The following is a 22050-nucleotide window of genomic DNA, read 5'->3' on the forward strand; positions in this document are numbered from 1 at the left end:
AATCATGGTTACCTGCAAGGAAACATGTGCCGTCATCATTGCTTTGCACAAAAACGGCTTCACAGGCAAGGATATTGCTGCCAGTAAGATTGCACCTAAATCAACCAAGGAGAGCGGTTCAATTGTTGTGGAGAAGGCTTCAGGGCGCCCAAGAAAGTCCAGCAAGCGCCAGGACCGTCTCCTAAAGTTGATTCAGCTGCGGGATCGGGCACCACCAGTACAGAGCTTGCTCAGGATTGGCAGCAGGCAGGTGTGAGTGCATCTGCACGCACAGTGAGGTGAAGACTTTTGGAGGATGGCCTGGTGTCAAGAAGGGCAGCAAAGAAGCCACTTCTCTCCAGGAAAAACATCAGGGACAGATTGATACAGAGATCAGGTACAGGGATTGGACTGTTGAGGACTGGGGTTAAGTAATTTTCTCTGATGTATCCCCTTTCCGATTGTTTGAGGCATCCGGAAAAAAGCTTGTCCGGAGAAGACAAGGTGAGCGCTACCATCAATCCTGTGTCATGCCAACAGTAAAGCATCCTGAGACCATTCATGTGTGGGGTTGCTTCTCAGCCAAGGGAGTGGGCTCACTCACAATTTTGCCTAAGAACACAGCCATGAATAAAGAATGGTACCAACACATCCTACCAGCAACTTCTCCCAACCATCCAGGAACAGTTTGGTGACGAACAATGCCTTTTCCAGCATGATGGAGCACCTTGCCATAAGGCAAAAGTGATAACTAAGTGGCTCGGGGAACAAAACATCGATATTTTGGGTCCATGGCCAGGAAACTCCCCAGACCTTAATCACATTGAGAACTTGTGGTCAATCCTCAAGAGGAGGGTGGACAAACAAAAACCACAAATTCTGACAAACTCCAAGCATTGATTATGCAAGAATGGGCTACCATCAGTCAGGATGTGGCCCAGAAGTTAATTGACAGCATGCCAGGGCGGATTGCAGAGGTCTTAAAAAAGAAGGGTCAACACTGCAAATATTGACTCTTTGCATCAACTTCATGTAATTGTCAATAAAAGCCTTTGACATTTATGAAATGCTTGTAATTATACTTCAGTATTCCATAGTAACATCTGACAAAAATATCTAAAGACATTGAAGCAGCAAACTTTGTAGAAATTAATATTTGTGTCATTCGCTCCACGACTGTACATCCTTAGGGGAAAAAATGCTATCTAGAACCTAACCTAACCTTAGGTTTCGGGTAAAACCCATTCCAACGGGTTGGTTCTACATGGAAGCCATAAGGGTTCTACCGGGAACCAGAAAGGGAAAGCCATGTAGTAAAGAGTGTAGTAAAAACCAATGTGGGTGGGTGTCTTAAAAGCCGTAAGTTGTGATTGCGGGAGCAAAGACAATATTAGCTGCAGTAAGGGGTAACACAGTGACTGGCTTAACAAGAGAGGAGAAGGAATCCGGAATCTATGCCAAACTATTGCAATTTGAGTTATTTGAGCTATTTGACCAGTATAAGGAACAGCACCGTCTCACCCTCCAGTGTGTCTCAGCAGACAGACTGATTTGCTTAAGCACTGTCTCGCTTCAGTGCTTTATTGACGTTTGGCGTGACGAGCACTCCTCTTTTATTTAGAGTGTGAATCTCTCCTAATGAAATAACAGTGTCATTCCGCGCTACCCACCCACCGCCGCAGCCACGCTATTCCCACACCCCTCCCTCCTTATCTCTCCTTCTTACTCTCTTCTCTCGCTCTCTTCCTTTTGCTTCTCTCTCTCTCTCTCTCACTTCCTTCTCTTCCTCTTACTTCTCTCTTTATCTTTTGTCTTAAAAGGCTAAACTAATCCTAGATTCAGCACTCATACTCTGAGCATACACTACATGACCAAAAGTATGTCGACACCTGCTCGTCGAACATCTCATTCCAAATTCATGGGCATTAATATGGAGTTGGTTCCCCCCTTTGCTGCTAGAACAGCCTCCACTCTTCTGGGAAGGCTTTCCACTACATGTTGGAACATTGCTGCGGCAATTTGCTTCCATTCAGCCACAAGAGCATTAGTGAGGTCAGGCTCTGATGTTGGGCGATTAGGCCCGGCTTGCAGTCGGCGTTCCAATTCATCCCAAAGGTGTTCGAAGGGGTTGAGGTCAGGGCTCTGTGCAGGCCAGTCAAGTTCTTCCACATCGATCTCGACAAGCCATTTCTGTATGGATCTCGATTTGTACCTGGGGGTATTGTCATACTGAAACAGGAAAAGGCATTCCCCAAACTGTTGCCACAAAGTTGGAAGCACAGCATCGTCTAGAATGTCATTGTAGGCTGTAGCGTTAAGATTTACCTTCACTGAAACTAAGGGGCCTAGCCCGATACATGAAAAACAGCCCCAGACCATTATTCCTCTTCCACCAATCTTTACGGTGTGCACTATGCATCCGGGCAGGTTGCGGCGTTCTCCTGGCATCCGCCAAACCCAGATTTGTCTGTCGGACTGTGACAGATGGTGAAGCGTATTCATCACTCCAGAGAACGCGTTTCAACTGCTCCACCACTTCAGCTTTACACTTTGGTTGTGGTAAAGTGGGAGATTTGTACAGGGTAAAAGGGATCTTGAAGAAGGAACGCCATGCCATACCCTGTGGCTGGTGCTTAATTGGAGCCAATTTCCTCCTTCCTGCAGCAAGAAGCAGTCAGCTGGTATTCTGTCTATAATGGAATGGCCAGCACCGGATCTCAACCCTATTGAGCTGTTGTTCAGCCACTTCAACCGACGCTTGGCATTGCGCATGGTGATCTTAGGCTTGTGTGCGACTGCTCGGCCATGAAAACTCATTTCATGAAGGCCCCGACGAACGGTTCTTGTGCTGACGTTGCTTCCAGAGGCAGTTAGGAACTCGGTAGTGAATGTTGCAACCGAGGACACACGACTTTTATGCTCTTCAGCACTCGGTGGTCCCGTTCTGTGAGCTTGTGTGGCCTACCACTTCGCGGCTGAGCCGTTGTTGCTCCGAGACTTCCACTTCACAATAACAGCACTGACAGTTGACTGGGGCAGCTCTAGCAGAGCAGAAATTGACGAACTGACTTGTTGGAAAGGTGGCATCCTATGATGGTGCCATGTTGAAAGTCACTGAGCTTTTCAGTAAGGCCATTCTACTGCCAATGTTTGTCTATGGAGATTGCATGGCTGTGGGCTTGATTTTATACACCTGTCAGCAACGGGTGTGGCTGAAATAGCCGAATCCACTATTTTGAAGGGGTCTCCACATACTTTTGTATATATTGTGTATCTCTTTCCACCCTCTCTCTCTTTCCTCTCACTCCCACTTTCTTGCTTCCTTTAAAAAAAAAATCCCTCTCTCACTCTATCCCGCATTCTCTTTCTTCCCTCTCTCGTTCAGCAGAGAAAAGTAATGACTTGATATCCCCTGCTGATTGGTTGATGTACACTACCGTTCAAAAGTTTGGGGTCACTAAGGATTTTTTTTGTTTTTGAAAGAAAATCATATTTTATTTCCATTAAAATAACATCAAATTGATCAGAAATACAGTGTAGACATTGTTAATGTTGTAAATGAGTATTGTAGCTGGAAACGGCAGATTTTTATTGGAATTTCTACATAGGCTTACAGAGGCCCATTATCAGCAACCATCACTCCTGTGTTCCAATGGCACGTTGTGTTAGCTAATCCAAGTTTATCATTTTAAAAGGCTACTTGATCATTAGAAAACCCTTTTTGCAATTATGTTAGCACAGTTGAAAATTGTTCTTCAGATTGAAGAAGCAATAAAACTGGCCTTTTTTAGACTAGTTGAGTATCTGGAGCAAATCAGCATTTGTGGGTTCGATTACAGGCTCAAAATGGCCAGAAACAAAGACCTTTCTTCTGAAACTCGTCAGTCTATTCTTGTTCTGGGAAATGAAGGTTATTCCATGCGAGAAATTGCCAAGAAACTGAAGATCTCATACAATGCTGCGACCTAATCCCTTCACAGAAAAGCGCAAGCTGGCTCTAACCAGAATAGAAAGAGGACTGGGAGGCCCCGGTGCACAACTCAGGACAAGTACATTAGAGTGTCTAGTTTGAGAAAAAGATGCTTCACAAGTCCTCAACTGGCAGCTTCATTAAATAGTACCCACAAAACACCAGTCTCAACGTCAACAGTGAAGATGTGACCCCAGGATGCTGGTCTTCTAGGCAGAGTTGCAAAGAAAAAGCCATATCTCAGACTGGCCAATAAAAAGAAAATATTAAGATGAGCAAAAGAACACAGACACTGAACAGAGGAAGATTGGAAAAAAGTGTTATGAACAGACAAATCTAAGTTTGAGGTGTTCGGATCACAAAGAAGAACATTTGTGAGATGCAGAAAAAAATGAAAAGATGCTGGAGGAGTGCTTGACGCCATCTGTCAAGCATGGTTGAGGCAATGTGATGGTCTGGGGGTGCTTTGGTGGTGGTAAAGTGGGAGATTTGTACAGGGTAAAAGGGGTCTTGAAGAAGGAAGGCTATCACTCCATTTTGCAACGCCATGCCATACCCTGTGGACGGCTCTTAATTGGAGACAATTTCCTCCTTCCTCCTACCTCTTCCCTTTTAAGGAAGAAGCAGGAAGCAGTCAGCCGGTATTCTGTCTATAATGGAGTGGCCAGCACAGTCACCGGATCTCAACCCTATTGAGCTGTTGTGAAGGACACAATTATTATTTCAATTATAAATCATTATTTATAACCTTCCTATTAATTTTGCAACTCATTTCATGTATGTTTTCATGGAAAACAGGGACATTTCCCAAACTTTTGAACGGTTGTGTACATGGCGTTACTGAGAATGATCCAAACCATAGAGAGAGAGAGAGAGGGAAAGATAAAGAGAGAACGAGAGAGGGAAAGAGAGGAGACTAGAAGGAAGTGATGGAGAGTAGAGAGAAAGAAAGAGGGAGAAACATTGCCAGTGAGGTCCCGTGTGGCTCAGTTGGTAGAGCATATGCTAGCTTGCAATGCTAGTGTTGTGGGTTAGATTCTCACGGGGGACCAGTACGAAAAAGTACGAAAGTGTATGCACTCACTACTGTAAGTCGCTCTGGGTAACAGTGTCTGCTAAATGACTAAAATGTAAACTGAAAAAATAGAGTGAGGTCCCACTGTGGGCATCTGTCTGTGTGTGACGGCTCCAGTCTTTGGCATGTCTGCCTCACCCCTCTGCCCCCTGCCAACCCCATTCCTTAAGATGTGTCCCTCACTGCCATTCTCTGGGATGAGGCCTGCCAGCACTCATATGTCCATCTCAGACCTTGCACACACACATCCATCTCAGACCTCTCAGTTCCTACACACAGCCCTCCGACATGACAAAGAAACCAATGGGAATGGGTCAAGTTAGATGGGAGTCACAGGGGAATATTGGGACTCACAAGTCTAGTGTCCACTTGGCTTGTCTTCTTACCCCTTGCTTCACAATCAGAATAGAAAAAAGTCCTGTACAGCCCTGAGAGCTCTAACCCTGGATCGATGGCTCTCTCTATCAGGCTCCGGTGATGACTGGGACTTGGGATGAGCTGGGTGGGGCTGTCTGTGTGTGCATGTGAGATGGTGTAGAGTGGTAGTGCCGCTGCAGTGTTTAGCATACAGAACAAGGGAGGGTCCGTCTAACAGCTTGTCCAGCCCAGGCAGGAGGCACTCAGGATGGGGAAGCTCTCCTCGGCTCGCACCTGCCCTCTCCAGAACCCCCAGACGTCCTGCTGAACACAGCCCAGTCTAATTGACATGATCCCCCGCCTCCACACCACTCGCGGCGGATACTGCTGCTTTTAACCTTGACTGGAGGGGGAGTGTGAGTGTGTTTTTGTGTCTGTGTGTGTGTGTGTGTTTTTGTGTCTGTGTATGCGTGTGTGATGTTACTACAACATTTATTTTGAAGAGTGACGAATACTCCAGTCCAGAATGGAGATTACAGTTTACAACCAAGTTGTCGAACTCTGACCCTGTTTGTCTGATGTTTGACCACCCACGTGATCTTTTTGTTGTTACTTGGAAGCAAAAAGGGTTCTCCTATGGGGACAGCCGAAGAACCCTTTTGGAACCCTTTTTGCTAATAGTGTATCCTCATGGATATTTGAATGTCGTTCCTTAAATCTTGTTCGCTGCTGCTTAACTATTCTGACATTCCCTGTCATACAGTATTTCCCTGCTCTTTGGAGGTCTAAAGTAAAGGATTATCCCTGTTGTGGATGATATTGAGTTGCGCACCTTTGGGGACCTTTTAACAGAATGTGACAGGCAGAACTGGTGTTGTATGTGGAGGATGAGGGCTGAAGTAGATATCTCAGATAGGGGGGAGTGAGGCCTAAGAGGGTTTTATAAATTAACATCAACCAGTGGGTCTTGCAACGGATATACAGAGATGACCAGTTTACAGAAGAGTATAGAGTGCAGTGATGTGTCCTATAAGGAGCATTGGTGGCAAATCTGATGGCCGAATGGTAAAGAACATCTAGCCGCTCGAGAGCACCCTTACCTGCCAATCTATATATTACGTCTCCATAATCTAGCATGGGTAGGATGGTCATCTGAATCAGGGTTAGTTTGGCAGCTGGGGTGAAAAAGAAGTGATTATGATAGAGGAAATCAAGTCTAGATTTAACTTTAGCCTACAGCTTTGATATGTGCTAATAGAAGGACAGTGTACCGTCTAGCCATACTCCCAAGTACTTGTATGAAGGGACTACCTCAAGCTCTAAACCCTCAGAGGTAGTAATAACACTTGTGGGAAGAGGGGCATTCTTCTTACCAAACCACATGACCTTTGTTTTGGAGGTGTTCAGAACAAGGTTAAGGGCAGAGAACTTGTTGGACACTAAGAAAGCTTTGTTGTAGAGCGTTTAAACACAAAATCCGGGGAGGGGCCAGCTGAGTATAAGACTGTACCATCTGTATATAAATGGATGAGAGAGCTTCTTAATGCCTGAGCTATGTTGTTGATGTAAATTGAGAAGAGCACGGGGCCTATGATCGAGCCTTGGGGTACACCCTTGGTGACAGGCAGTGGATGAGACAGCAGATGTTCTGACTTTATACACTGCACTCTGAGGGAGGTAGTTAGCAAACCAGGCCAAAGACCCCTCAGAGACATCAATACTCCTTAGCCGGCCCACTAGAATGGAATGGTCTACTGCATCAAAAGCTTTGAGTCAATAAAAACAGCAGCACAACATTGCTTAGAATCAAGGGAAATGGTAACATAATTTAGGACCATTAAGGTTGCAGTAACACATCTATAACCTGAGTGGAAACCAGATTGCATACCAGAGAGAATACTATAGACATCAAGAAAGCCAGTCAGTTGATTATTGAGAAGTTTTTCCAACACTTTTGATAAACAGGGCAAAATAGAAATAGGCCTATAACAGTTAGAAAATTCACCCTCAATGGCACACACACACACAATCCATGTCTCAGTTGTCTCAAGGCTAAAAATCCTTCTTTAACCTGTCTCTTCCCCTTCATCTACACTGACTCAAGTGGATTTAACAAGTGACATCAATAAGGGATCATAGCTTCCACCTGGATTCACTTGGTCAGCTGTTCTTAATGTTTTGTACACTCAGTGTATAGCACAGTGTTAGCTAGCTAGGATGCTACATAATATGCAACACACTTCATGTCATACAGTAGTTCCCTGCTCTTTTGAGCTCTAAATTGTAGGATTCTGTTGTGTGGAGGCAGAAAACAACAACTGCTGTCCTGTAGCATTAGCTAGCACGCTACAGTAGCTCTCAACAGGCTACATAATTCCAGGTGTATTTCCTTGCTCTTTGGAGGTTGAAAGGGGAGGATTCTCTCTAAGTAGCACAGCTGTCCCATAGCATTAGCTAGCACACTAGCTGTCAACAGGAAGCTACACACGATGTTACATATTATTTCCCTGCTCTTTTGAGGTCTTATGGGAAGGATTTTCTCTGTTGTAGGAAGGGCCGTAACCAGGGTTTGAGTTTTAGTGAGGTCCGGAATGACTTTTTGAAAGTTTACTGCATTTCGATACAATTAAAACACTTAAAAATGTTGTATGGAGAACAGAAATCAACAAGCAAAAATGACCCTAGCCATTATCACCTTGGCTCATTCAGTCGATCTACAAACACATAGCCTATTAGATATGCAATTGTAACATTATACAATGTTGAGAAATGGAAAAATATGAGAAATGATTCACACTGACAAGTAGCATCAGCAACTGTTCAGTTAGTTGTAATGATGAATTGCATAAAATCCTCAACTCTACATAGGTACAGTGCATTCGGAAAGTATTCAGACCACTTGACTTTTTCCACATTTTGTTACATTACAGCCTTATTTTAAATGGGTTAAATTGTTTTTTCTCCTCAGCAATCTACACACAATACCCCATAATGACAAAGCAAAAACATGTTTTTGGAATTTGTCGCAAATTTCAATAAAAAAAAAACTGAAATATCACATTCACATAAGTATTCAGACCCTTTACTCAGTACTTTGTTGAAGCACTTTTGGCAGCGATTACAGCCTCAAGTCTTCTTGGGTATGGCGCTACAAGCTTGGCACACCTGTGTCATGATGTGGCCCTTTCTGGGTGTAGATCGTGGCTTCCCCCTCTCTCACTCTCTCCTACACCTAGGTTCTGTTATCGCAGGTCGTAAATTCCTGGCGGAGGCTCTCTCCCCCTTTTCATGCAGAGAGAGAGATCACAGAGTGAACAAAGGATTTCACGTGGCCAAACTCCTAAATCCCCAAAATGGGAAAATGAAACTATGTCTACATGTGATAATGTGGGAAGGGTCCGTGAACACTTAAGGGACAGTTATGTTGAGTGTGTTTCACTTGGTGACCTCACGAAGGACAGGAAACACGCACAACTATATCTCTGAATGTGTACATTTCTCAATTATGGTGTTTGCATCTAATTCTTTTAGAAAATGAATGAGTAAAGATGAAACTATTTGTGAAATGATGTAATGTGATGTTAACCTTTCATTTTGAGAGAATTGTATTCCCTGTAAAATGTAACTAGTCAGCGGCCACGCCCCCGTGAGCACAGACATGATCTGGCATCATGGAACCGCCCTCTTCTACTGTTACGAATAAAAGCCCCTCCTGAGACAATCCTCTTAAGACTAAACAAACCCACAGCGTGAGCTGTGTTTGCGAATAGTTAAGACCACAAAAACCTCAGTGTAAGCTAAGGTTGCAATGGTTGTTGAATTCCTAACCATACCACGTGGAGCATTGGCTACACAGCTGGAAATAAATTCTGAGACTGCCGATCCCTACAGAATAAGCGTAGAATAATCTTAGATACTAATTACTAGCTAGAATTTATGCAAACCTGGGATGCGAATAACGACAACCGCTGAAACATCTATTCTAAGAACAATGGACGCCTGACGGTTCCATTACAACAGACACTATCAGGAGCCGCCACCATGAGTAGCCAGAGACTCTCTGTTTAACTGACCAACGATTCCAACAGAGAAGACAACAACTACATAATGGCGTAAATATATTGATTGCAATTATTCCCGAATGAGCGAGTGTTCATGTGTAAAGGATTAGCATTTCAATGAATATAATTATCCACTGTGTGTAGTGATCCATTTTGTCTTTCCCGCTCTCTCATCCACACCCCCTTCCCTTTGTCCACCAAGCCGTTATATCGGTTTAGCCCACTAGGGGATCTTCCCTATCATTGTTAGTAACCAATATTTGTTTGTTTATGCATTTCTGTGAGTATTTAGTTACTTAGTAAATAAATGATTAAGCCAATTGGTGTATGGATGATTCATAGTTTAGGCTGGGTTCGTGCAGATAACCAACAATTTACGACGTTTGGAATGAGACTGGCGTGAGGTAAAGCATAATTAATTAATAGAAGACTAATTGATCAGATATTAAAATATCTGAAGAGTTATATTCGGAAAAGTATAACTTTGTAGTCTGAAGATTTTCCGTGGTGCCCCAACTTCCTAGTTAATTAAATTTACATGATTAGTTTAATCACGTAGTAATAATTACAGAGAAATGATTTGATAAAATAACTGTCTTCACCTTTAATGATGCCAAAGACACAACACCTGTTTTGGGGAGTTTCTCCCATTCTTCTCTGCAGATCCTTAAGCTCTGTCAGGTTGGATGGGGAGCTTTGCTGCATAGCTATTTTCAGGTCTCTCCAGAGATGTTTGATCGGGTTCAAGTCCAAGACTTGTCCCGAAGCCACTCCTGCATGGTCTTGGCTGTGTGCTTAGGGTCGTTGTCCTGTTGGAAGGTGAACCTTCGCCCCAGTCCTGAGCACTCTGGAGCAGGTTTTCATCAAGTGGGCTGTCATGTGCCTTTTACTGAGGATTGGCTTCAGTCTGGCAAATCTACCATAAAGGCCTGATTGGTGGAGTGCTGCAGAATTGGTAGTCCTTCTGGAAGGTTCTCCCATCTCCACAGAGGAACTCTGGAGCTCTGACAGAGTGACCATAGGGTTCTTGTTCACCTCCCAGACCAAGGCTCTTCTCCCCTGATTTGAATCAGTTTGGCTGGGCGGCCAGATCTAGAAAAAGACTTGGTGGTTCCAGACTTCTTCCATTTAAGAATGATGGAGGCCACTGTGTTCTTGGGGACCTTCAATGCTGTAAAAATGTTTTGGTACTCTTCCCCAGATCTGTGCCTCGACACAATCCTGTCTCGGAGCTCTACAGACAATTCCTTCAGCCTCATGGCTTGGTTTTTGCTCTGACATGCACTGTCAACTGTGTGACCTTTTATAGACTGGTGAGTGCCTTTCCAATCAATGGAATTTACCACAGGTGGACTCCAATCAGATTGTAGAAACATCTCAAGGATGATCAATAGAAACAGGATGCAGCTGAGCTCAATTTCGAGTCTCATAGCAAAGGTTCTGAATACTTATGCAAGTACGGTATGTTTATTTTTATTTTTAATACATTTGCAAAAAAAATCGAAAAACCTGTTTTCACTTTGTCATTATGGGGTATTGTGTATAGATTGATGAGGAACTGTCACGTTCCTGACCTTGTTTTCCTTTTGTATAGTTGTGTTTAGTGGGTCAGGACGTGAGCTGGGTGGGCAGTCTGTGTTGTTTGTTCTATGTGAAGTGTCAGTGTTAATTGACCTTGTATGGCTCTCAATCAGAGGCAGGTGTTTGACGTTTTCCTCTGATTGAGAACCATATATAGGTAGGTTGTTTCACATTGTTTGTTGTGGGTGGTTGTCTTCCGTGTCTGTATGTCTACCACACGGGACTGTTTCGTTTGTCGTTCGTGTATGTAGTCTGTTCCTGTTCGTGCGTTCTTCGTATATTGTAAGTTCTCAAGTCCAGGTCTGTCTACATCGTTTATTTGTTTTGTAGTTTGTTAGTGTTTTCGTGTTTCGTCTTTACTTTAATAAACATCATTATGTCCACATTCAACGCTGCGCTTTGGTCCAATCCCTACTCCTCCTCTTCAGACGAAGAGGAGGGGAACGACCGTTACAGGAACATGTTTTATTTAATCTATTTTAGAATATGGCTGTAAGGTAAGAAAATGTGGAAAAAGTGAAGGGGTCTGAATACTTTCTGAATATACTGTATCTCTTTTCTCAGATTACATATTATTCACGTCTGTATTCCAAGGCCTTACTAATCAAGCTCCACACAAACAGACATCAATGGAGCTCAAAGATGACCCTATTATCAAATTCAAATGAATTATTTTAGAATATGACTTATTAATAATTAATATCAGTGATGGAAAATGGTGGGTAATGGATAAGAAAAACAACCACCGATATAAACAAAACTTTTTAGAACTGTAATCTTTTGCATTTTGATAGCATTTTAATGCAGGCCTATAGGGAAGATAGGCCACCTTGAGATGTGTTCATATTGAAACATATCATTTTTTTTCTCCTAATTTGTTTGATAAGGTTAGTACAGATTTTCTCAGGGGACCCCACATGGGCCTCGACCCTAAGTTTGGGTACCACTGTACTAACCTTTCTCTCTCGCTCTCTCTTGGTTCCTCCTGCATGCATTGCAGCCATACATTGCAGCCATATCTATAAGCAACTAAGTTGTGCACAAATTTTAAGAAAGTCAGTTTTTGTTTGTTTGGGGGATGTCTGTAGACACGACAGGAGTCGCGGTAAGTTTTAAAAAATTGCCTTTTGTCTGGCGTTGCAAACAACCTGTCCGCAGCGTCTCTAGTTTTGCCTACTTCTCTAGTGAGCCGACTCTGAGCTGGGGAAGTTTGTTTCATGTCTCAGGCCCTAGGCCTGTACCGCTAGAGGGCAGGGTTAGAGAGAGTGGTGAATGTGCTGCTAAAAACGCAAATAAAGGAGGCAAATCCGGCGGACGCAGGCTAACATAACGAACAAACCGCTCTTCATGATTCCAGAGGCAAGCGAGATTAGAACTCCGATCAATAATATAAGCGTTCTCAGATTTGATCACCGCTGGCAGCAATATTTAGACTTTGACCAGAGTTGATTTTCTTTATTGAGTACAAAATATACAGTACTAAATCATGTAGTAACCAATAAAGTGTTAAACAAATACAAATATTTTTTATATTTCAGATTCTTCAAAGTAGAGACCCTTTGCACTGATGACAGCTTTGCACACTATTGGCATTCTCTCAACCAGGTGTATCTTGTTAAAAGTTATTTTGTGGAAATTTTTTCCATCTTAATCCGTTTGAGCCAATCAGTTGGGTTGTGACAACCCAACTGATTGGTAGCCCTATTTGGTAAAAGACCAAGTCCATATTATGGCAAGAACAGCTCAAATAAGCAAAGAAAAATTACAGTCCATCATTACATTAAGACATGAAGGTCAGTTAATACCGACAATGTCGTCAAGAACTTTAAAGTTTCTTCAAGTGCAGTCGCAAAAACCATCAAGTGCTATGATGAAACTGGCTCTCATGAGGACCGCCACAGAGTCACATTTGCTGCAGAGAATACGTTCATTAGAGTTACCAGCCTCAGAAATTGCAGCCCAAATAAATGCTTCACGGAGTTCAAGTAACAGACACATCTCAACATCAACTGTTCAGAGGAGACTGCGTGAATCAGGCCTTTATTGTCGAATTGCTGCAAAGAAACCACTACTAAAGGACACCAATAATAAGAAGAGACTTGCTTGGGTCATGAAACACAAGCAATGGACATTAGACCGGAAATCTGTCCTTTGATATGATGAGTCCGAATTTGAGATTTTTGGTTCCAACTGCCTTGTCTTTGTGAGACGCAGAGTAGGTGAACGGATGATCTCTGCATGCGTAGTTCCCACCGGGATGCTTTGCTGGTGATCCTGTCAGTGATTTATTTAGAATTCAAGACACACTTAACCAGTATGGCTACCACATCATTTTGCAGCGATACGCCATCCCATCTGGTTTGGGCTTAGTGGGACTAACATTTATTTTTTAACAGAAGAATGACCCAACACACCTCCAGGCTGTGTAAGGACTATTTGACCAAGAAGGAGAGTGATGGATTTCTGCATCAGTTGACCTGGCCTCCACAATCACCGGACCTCAACCCAATTGAAACGGTTTGGGATGAGTTGGACAGCAGATTGAAGGAAAAGCAGCCAGCAAGTGCTCAGCATGTGTGAACTCCTTCAAGATTGTTGCAAAAGCCTTCCAGCTGAAGCTGGTTGAGAGAATGCCAAGAGTATGCAAAGCTGTCATCAAGGCAATGGGTGGCTACTTTGAAGAATCTCGAATATAAAATATATGTTGATTTGTTTAACACTTTTTTGGTTACTACATGATTCCATAGGTGTTATTTTAAGCGTTGATGTCTTCACTATTATTCTACAATGTAGAATATAAAAAATAAAGAAAACCCCTTGTAGGTGTGTCCAAACTTTTGACTGGTACTTTTAATATTTCATTTTTCCTTACAGAAAAAATTGCAGAGGTCCAGACCTCAGTGTCCTCATATGTAGTTACAGCCATGGTTATGGGGAAGGGTAAACGACTGCTGTTGTCCCGTAGCGTTAGCTAGCACGCTTGCTGTCAACCAGAAGCTACTACACAACAAGAGCCTGCAAATGTAGCAGGTAAACTCTGTTCATCTGGAGATATAAATCACAGTTAGCTCTACAAAAAATGTCTGCCTCAGAACATACTTTGTAAACAACAAAACGGAGCGTCACAGTAGATGGAAGACGGGGTCCCGTGTCATTAAACTTTTAGTAGCTCAGTCAAGTTTTCCTTGTTTGTGTTTTTGTCTTTAACTCTCCTCCCATCTCTCTCTCTCACTCCTCTGCCTTATCGCGAAGAGGGCAGCACAGCCTCACATGCTATTCATCTTTAATGAAGCATTCCCCGTACTAGGCAGTAGGCAGGCACACACACCCTACCTCCCTCATCGTAGACACGGCCCCATTTTAAGCAGGCACCAAGGTCCCATCAATAGGCCATCATTGTAAATAAGAATTTGTTCTTAACTGACTTGCCTAATTAAATAAAGGTTAGATAAAAAATAAAACATAATTTAATAGAGAAGGCCACTGTGGACACAGATGCTGCCTTTCAGTGTAAATCACATGTTATAATATATTTGGGAGAAAATACATTAGAGTGTAGAATCTTCCTTTACTGCTGTTTGTTCCCAGATGCTGAGTTTGAGTGCAAACATCACTGACTATCATGCAATATGAGGACACAAATTAACCCTGTCCTGTCCCCCTGCAGAGCCCCAACTGAAAGGCATTGTCACGAGACTCTACAACCGGCATGGCTTCTACCTCCAGATGCTTCCGGATGGCACCATGGACGGCACAAAGGACGAAAGCAGCTCCTTCTGTAAGTCTGTCTATCTGTCTCACACCTGTCTGTCTGTCTGTCTGTCTGTCTCTGTCTGTCTGTCTGTCTGTCTGTCTGTCTCTCTAACCCTGCTGTCATGTAAGTCTCACACCTGTCTTTCTGTGCCTGACTGTCTCTCTAACCCTGCTGTCTGTCTGTCCCACCACTGTCTTTCTGTATCTGACTGTCTCTATAACCCTGTTGTCCTTCTGTAAGTCTCATACCTTTCTGTCTGTCTCTCTAACCCTGCTGTCCTTCTGTAAGTCTCATACCTTTCTGTCTGTCTCTCTAACCCTGATGTCCTTCTGTAAGTCTCACACCTATCTGCCTGTCTCTCTAACCCTGCTGTCCTTCTGTAAGTCTCACACCTATCTGCCTGTCTCTCTAACCCTGCTGTGCTTCTGTAAGTCTAACACCTGTCTGTCTCTCTAACCCTCCTGTCCATCTGTAAGTCTCACACCTATATGCCTGTCTCTCTAACCCTGCTGTCCTTCTGTAAGTCTAACACCTGTCTGTCTCTCTAACCCTGCTGTCCATCTGTAAGTCTCACACCTATCTGTCTGTCTCTCTAACCCGGCTGTCCTTCTGTAAGTCTCACACCTGTCTATGTCTCTATAACCCTGCTGTCCTTCTGTAAGTCTCACACATGTCTGTCTGTCTGTCTGTCTGTCTGTCTGTCTGTCTGTCTGTCTGTCTGTCTGTCTGTCTGTCTAACCCTGCTGTCCTTCTGTAAGTCTCACACCTGTCTTTCTGTGTCTGACTGTCTAACCCTGCTGTCCTTCTGTAAGTCTCACACCTGTCTTTCTGTGTCTGACTGTCTGCCAGTACGTAATGCCATGCAACTCTCCACAGTTTCTATTGAAATATTAAACTCTGTATAGGCACAGTGAGAATCTTTAGACAGTACGTCTTTTTAGACAGTTATTGGTAGACAAGTTATTGCATAACAGTCTGTGAATCTGAAATATATTGTAGATGTGTACAGGGCTCTCACACTTTAGGTAGGTACAGTATAGAAACTGTAAGCACAGTAAATCACTGCATAACATAACAGGTCCCGGTTGGGGTATTAAAGTTTATTCAGAGATTAGAGGACAACTGTGAAGTGTTTTTGAGTGTGAGTTACGGTATATTTCATAACAACTAGAACTCTATCAATCCTTACATCAGGCTTACTGTATCTGTGAGCTTTCTGTAAGGGGAACAAGCTTAGGGGAGAGGAAGTGGCGGAGTGCGGCACGGGAGAGGGAGGAAGAGAGGAAAGAGGTGTGGAGAGAGGGAGAGAAAGAGGTGAAGAGCGATAGAAAGAGAGAGGGAGATAGAAAGAGACGGATGGAGGGAGGTCTGGCATGTACAGCCCAGTACAGGACTCATAAATCGTTCACTTTTCATTCAAAGCAGATTATTTATTCATTCCCACAGCACGGTAGAATTGTTGAGTGATTGACATCACAACGGAATAATCATCTACCCCACTGCACAGAAAATTGAATGGGATAGATTAGTGTTTTGCGTGTGTGTGTGTGTGTGCGAAGTGTGTGCATGAGTCTCTGTTTGTGTATGTGTTTGAGCGTCTATGATCAAGGTCTGGAATATCTCATTTTGTATTTACTGTAGGCCAGAACAGAATGGCAGGCCTCCCTGTGGAGGGAGCAGAGACTCCTCTCATACACCACAACTATGGTTCTGAGTGGCTGAGGGACCTGCCTAGCTTTCTCTGTCTCGCTACAGCGTACACTCCTCAGCCTCTCTCTTTCTCTCTCCATCTGCCTCTCACCCTCCCATCAGCCCCAGGGTGGGACCCCCAACTTGTTCCCTGACCTCTCCTATGAAAAAAGTGTGTGTTTACGTGCATGCCCGGATGCGTGTGTGTGTCTGCCTGTGTACATGTCCATGTGTGTGTGTTTGCATGCGTGTGTGTCCGTGTGTGTTTATGTATGTGTGTATGTGTGTGCATATGTGTGTAATTACGCACCCCACTGCAGAGTGTGCTGAGGCCAGTCAGTAAAGGGCCAAATCAGCAGCAAATGGAGATAAATAATTAAGGAGGAAACAGTCAGATTCATATCTGAGTTCTACAGAGACAAGCTGCCTCCCAAATTGCACCATATTCCCCATGTAGTACACTACTTTTGACCAGGTTCCATAGGGCATAGTGCACTATGTAGGGAATAGGTTGCCATTATGGACACACTCACAGAGTCTGGAGTGTTCTGATGGACCAGGCCTACCCAGGCTTCCCCTGCTTTCCAGTCTTGATAACAGGACAAACACACGCTACTTTCTCACACACACACACACACACACACACACACACACACACACACACACACACACACACACACACACACACACACACACACACACACACACACACACACACACACACACACACACACACACACACACACACACACACACACACACAAAAGACATGTCAACACATCCATCCAATACACACAGTCCCCCCATTCAGCAATATGCTTTATCACAGGGGACAATTTTAGGGCTCATCATTGAGTCCTAAAATCCCACAAAAATGTGGGCTGGACCTCTCTGTCTGGAAGAAGAAAGCTGTATTCTCTTTGATTTATTTACAAAGCAATCTGACAGAAACTCCCTCTATATGTAACATCATTCATTAAGATAAAATCATGAGTTACCAAACCCGTTCACAGGACTGGATAACACTAGAGATCCCTCCAGTCTCCACAGATTTGGGAAAATCTGTGTTTTGTATATTTTGCCCCTAATTTGTGGAACAATCTGCAGTTAGATGTGCTGGTGTCACTCAGGCAGTTTCCATTATTGATTGAGGACCTCTATGTAGTTGAATGTGATTGCTTTTATTAAATTTATTTTTTGTTGTTGTGCTGAATTGTGTTGTTTTATACACATGTGTACAGTCGTGGCCAAAAGTTTTGAGAATGACACAAATATTAAGTCTGCTGCCTCAGTTTGTATGATGGCAATTTGCATATACTCCAGAATGTTATGAAGAGTGATCAGATGAATTGCAAAGTCCCTCTTTGCCATGCAAATGAACTAAATCCCCCAAAAACATTTCCACTGCATTTCAGCCCTGCCACAATAGGATCAGCTGACATCATGTCACTGATTCTCTCGTTAACACAGGTGTGAGTGTTGAAGAGGACAATGCTGGAGATCTCTCTGTCATGCTGATTGAGTTCAAATAACAGACTGGAAGCTTCAAAAGGAAGGTGGTGCTTGGAATCATTGTTCTTCCTCTGTCAATCATGGTTACCTGCAAGGAAACATGTGCCGTCATCATTGCTTTGCACAAAAACGGCTTCACAGGCAAGGATATTGCTGCCAGTAAGATTGCACCTAAATCAACCATTTATCGGATCATCAAGAACTTCAAGGAGAGCGGTTCAATTGTTGTGAAGAAGGCTTCAGGGCACCCAAGAAAGTCCAGCAAATGCCAGGACCGTCTCCTAAAGTTGATTCAGCTGCGGGACCGGGGCAACACCAGTACAGAGCTTGCTCAGGAATGGCAGCAGGCAGGTGTGAGTGCATCTGCACGCACAGTGAGGTGAAGACTTTTGGAGGATGGCCTGGTGTCAAGAAGGGCAGCAAAGAAGCCACTTCTTTCCAGGAAAAACATCAGAGACAGACTGATATTCTGTAAAAGGTACAGGGATTGGACTGCTGAGGACTGGGGTAAAGTAATTTTCTCTGATGAATCCCCTTTCCGATTGTTTGGGGCATCCGGAAAAAAAACTTGTCCGGAGAAGACAAGGTGAGCACTACCATCAGTCCTATGTCATGCCAACAGTAAAGCATCCTGAGACCATTCATGTGTGGGGTTGCTTCTCAGCCAAGGGAGTGGGCTCACTCACAATTTTGCCTAAGAACACAGCCATAAATAAAGAATGGTACCAACACATCCTCCGAGAGCAACTTCTCCCAACCATCCAGAAACAGTTTGGTGACGAACAATGCCTTTTCCAGCATGATGGAGACCCTTGCCATAAGGCAAAAGTGGGTCGGGGAACAAAACATTGATATTTTGGGTCCATGGCCAGGAAACTCCCCAGACCTTAATCCCATTGAGAACTTGTGGTCAATCCTCAAGAAGCAGGTGGACAAACAAAAATCCACAAATTCTGACAAACTCCAAGCATTGATTATGCAAGAATGGGCTGCCATCAGTCAGGATGTGGCCCAGAAGTTAATTGACAGCATGCCAGGGCGGATTGCAGAGGTCTTGAAAAAGAAAGGACAACACTGCGAATATTGACTCTTTGCATCAACTTCATGTAATTGTCAATAAAAGCCTTTGACACTTATGGAATGCTTGTAATTATACGTCAGTATTCCATAGTAACATCTGACAAAAATATCTAAAGACACTGAAGCCGCAAACTTTGTGGAAATTAATATTTGTGTCATTCTCAAAACCTTTGGCCACGACTGTATGTTGTCTATGTTTTTATTGTCATGTGTACAGGGCTCTCTGTGTAAAGAGATTCTTCATCTCAATGTGACTCCGTTTAAATAAAGGTTCAATAAAAATTTAATAAAGAAACAAACAAATACACAGACAGATCTCGACGTAAAATTATGCTCAACAAACACACACACACACACACACACACACACACACAAACAAACAAAAACATAGACAGAGAAACTCCCTCAAAGTACATTTGACCGTTGGAAGTTGTCAAAGGACACTGGGATGGGATGCATCGCTCCCTCCCTCGCTCGCTCTGACAATTAAGTAGAGAGGCTGTTGTTGGCGGAGACCCCTGGGTGTTTGGTCCCTGGCCAGGGGTATTACACACTGCGGCTGCACCGCCCTGCCAGTTAATTGCTAATTTTACTAACGCCGTCCTGTCAGATCGACCCCTGCGGCCCCCTCAGCCTTCAGCCCCTGCCCTTGGAACTTCCACCCCCAGCCCCCTGACAGACCCCAGACACAATGCCCCAGTCCTGGGCACATAGACACATCCCCCACCCTGGGCACATAGACCTAGCCCCCAGCACATAGACCCAGCCCCCATCCCTGGGAACATAGACCCAGCCCTGGGCACATTGATCCAGCCCCCGGCTTCAGCCATGGGAACTTTCCCCCAAGGCCCCCTTACAGCCACGACGGGTCAGGCCACGGGAACGGAGTATACATCCACCCCCATCACCTATGTCTTGATTCAACCCCTCTGCTCCCATCTCGGGGAAAAACGCTTATTTTCTTCCTCTATGACTTTAGAGGTCTGGACCTCTGAAGGGATGAAGGGAGGGAAAGAGAAAGGGTGAAGCAAGGGAGGGAGGGAGGGAAGCGAGCAGAGGAACAGAGGGGAAGACAGAGAATAGGGAGAGAGGGGAGGGATGAGAGATGAGGGAAAGAGGATAGAGAGAGGAGGGACTGCGCTGCCAAAGAAGCAGCTGGCGAGCCACTGATGGCCATTCAATCACTGTGTCTCCCCCCTCTGGTGGGAGGTACAAGAGACTGGCTTTTTCTCTACCCCCCCCCCCCCCCCTCCTCTCTCTCTCTTTCAGATGGTTATGTAATGGGAAAAGGGGAGGAGGGAGGGATAGAGGGAGGATCCAGAGTTTGGACACCTCTTCTCTGTTCAGCTGGACTGACCAGTGGATTGTCACGGTGACATGAATGTGTGTGTAAGAGAGCCAGACCTCCCACTTGACGGACATGGAGGGGAGACAGGGGGAGAGAGGAGTGAGGGAGGATGCATGAGTACTGTACCAAGAGAGGAGGGACTCTCCCGTCCTACAGAAAAAGGCAGGAAGAAGAAACAGACTGGAAAATGAAATGATGAGATAGAAAAAGACAGGGAGGGTGAGAGAGAGAGAGAGAGAGTGAGAAAGAGAGAGGAAGGGAGGGTGAGAGGCTGCGAGATAAGTTTACAAGAGGGTGGTTGAGACAGAGAAAAACAGAACCAGAGAGTTGCAGAGGAAGACATGAAAGTGAGATATTGGGTTTGAAAGGGTGGTGTCAATGGATTTGGCCTGCTTTGGAGGTCTCCATCCATCCGGAGGGACAGGGGGAGTGGGAGGAATGGAAATCCCATCAGAAATCCATAAAGATTCTCTGAACATTTATCCCCTCCAATTCCTGCCGCGAAAAACATTTATTCATCTCTCTCAGCTTCGGGATTGGTCTAGGCTGACATCGTCTTTTCAGTTTCAGCATCTCAATAACACACACACACACACACACAGAGTGAGCGAGAGAGAGATAGTGACATTTGAAATGGCTTTATTCTTTTGAAACTTTGTGAGTGTAACGTTTACTGTTAATCTTTATTGTTTATTTCACCTTTGTTTATTATCTACTTCACTTGCTTTGGCAATGCTAACATATGTTTCCCATGCCAATAAAGCCCTTAAATTGAACTGAGAAAGGAGATGAGAGGGTGAGGAATATGGAGAAGGTGAAATCAAGGAACTATAGTGTGAGAGAGAGGGAAAGAGAGCGAATCAGGGAGACAGAGAGCGAGAGAGACGGGGAGACGGGGAGAAAAGAGTGAAGAAAGAGAAGAGGTGCTGAGAAATTAGGATTTAGAACAATACAGATGCATGAGAGTAGAATAAGAGATATTAGCTTCGCAGGAGGAAGAATGAAAGACAAGAAGAGGGGATTGAATGAGAGAACTAGAGAGGGAAACAACAGCTCTAAAGGAATAGAGTCAGGTTAAATACACACAAAATTATTGACAGACAGACAGAGGCAGGTAGATAGAGTTTAAAGGTCGTGAGAGTAGGTGGGGAGAGAGAGGGAGAGTAGATGGAGGGACAGAGAGAATGAGAAAATAATAATTATATCTTGTATTATATATTCTAAAAAGAGAGGTATGGGTAGATGGCTTGTGGTCTTTATAGTATTTGACCTCTCGTGACCCCTATCCTCTTCCTGTTGATCTGTCTCTGATCTGATTGGTGAGTGATGGTGGAGGGAGCAGAAGTTTGTCACCAGCCATCCAGGCAACTCTAATCCCTCACAGTAGCATTGCCATGGCGATGAGAGATGAGTGACAGCCAGATAGGGGTGCACTCAGGCTTTGAACATTAGAAGAGTATGACACTATACTTCAATAACATGTCTAACACCCAAACCCATAACAATGAGTGACTGGCTGTGTCCGAATACCCATACTAGCGTACTACATACTTAAACTGCCTACTATTTAGCACATACCGTATAGTAAAAATGTAAAATCCTGACTGGCTGAGTAGGTGGGGCGGGGCCTAGTTCAGTTGGATT

General features: G+C 44.1%; 1 protein-coding gene across 2 annotated transcripts in view; it reads left to right on the forward strand.

Annotated features, from left to right (window-relative positions):
* LOC139534506 (fibroblast growth factor 11-like) overlaps positions 1-22050 on the forward strand; it is a 118195-nt gene that overhangs the window by 48823 nt on the left and 47322 nt on the right. For both annotated transcript variants that reach the window (XM_071333690.1, XM_071333689.1), the window contains one exon: positions 14691-14801. In XM_071333690.1, the coding sequence (XP_071189791.1) occupies positions 14691-14801 (111 nt within the window). The remainder of the gene's footprint in view (positions 1-14690; positions 14802-22050) is intronic.

This window comes from Salvelinus alpinus, chromosome 11 (assembly GCF_045679555.1).
Source record: "Salvelinus alpinus chromosome 11, SLU_Salpinus.1, whole genome shotgun sequence".
Lineage (NCBI taxonomy): Eukaryota > Metazoa > Chordata > Actinopteri > Salmoniformes > Salmonidae > Salvelinus > Salvelinus alpinus.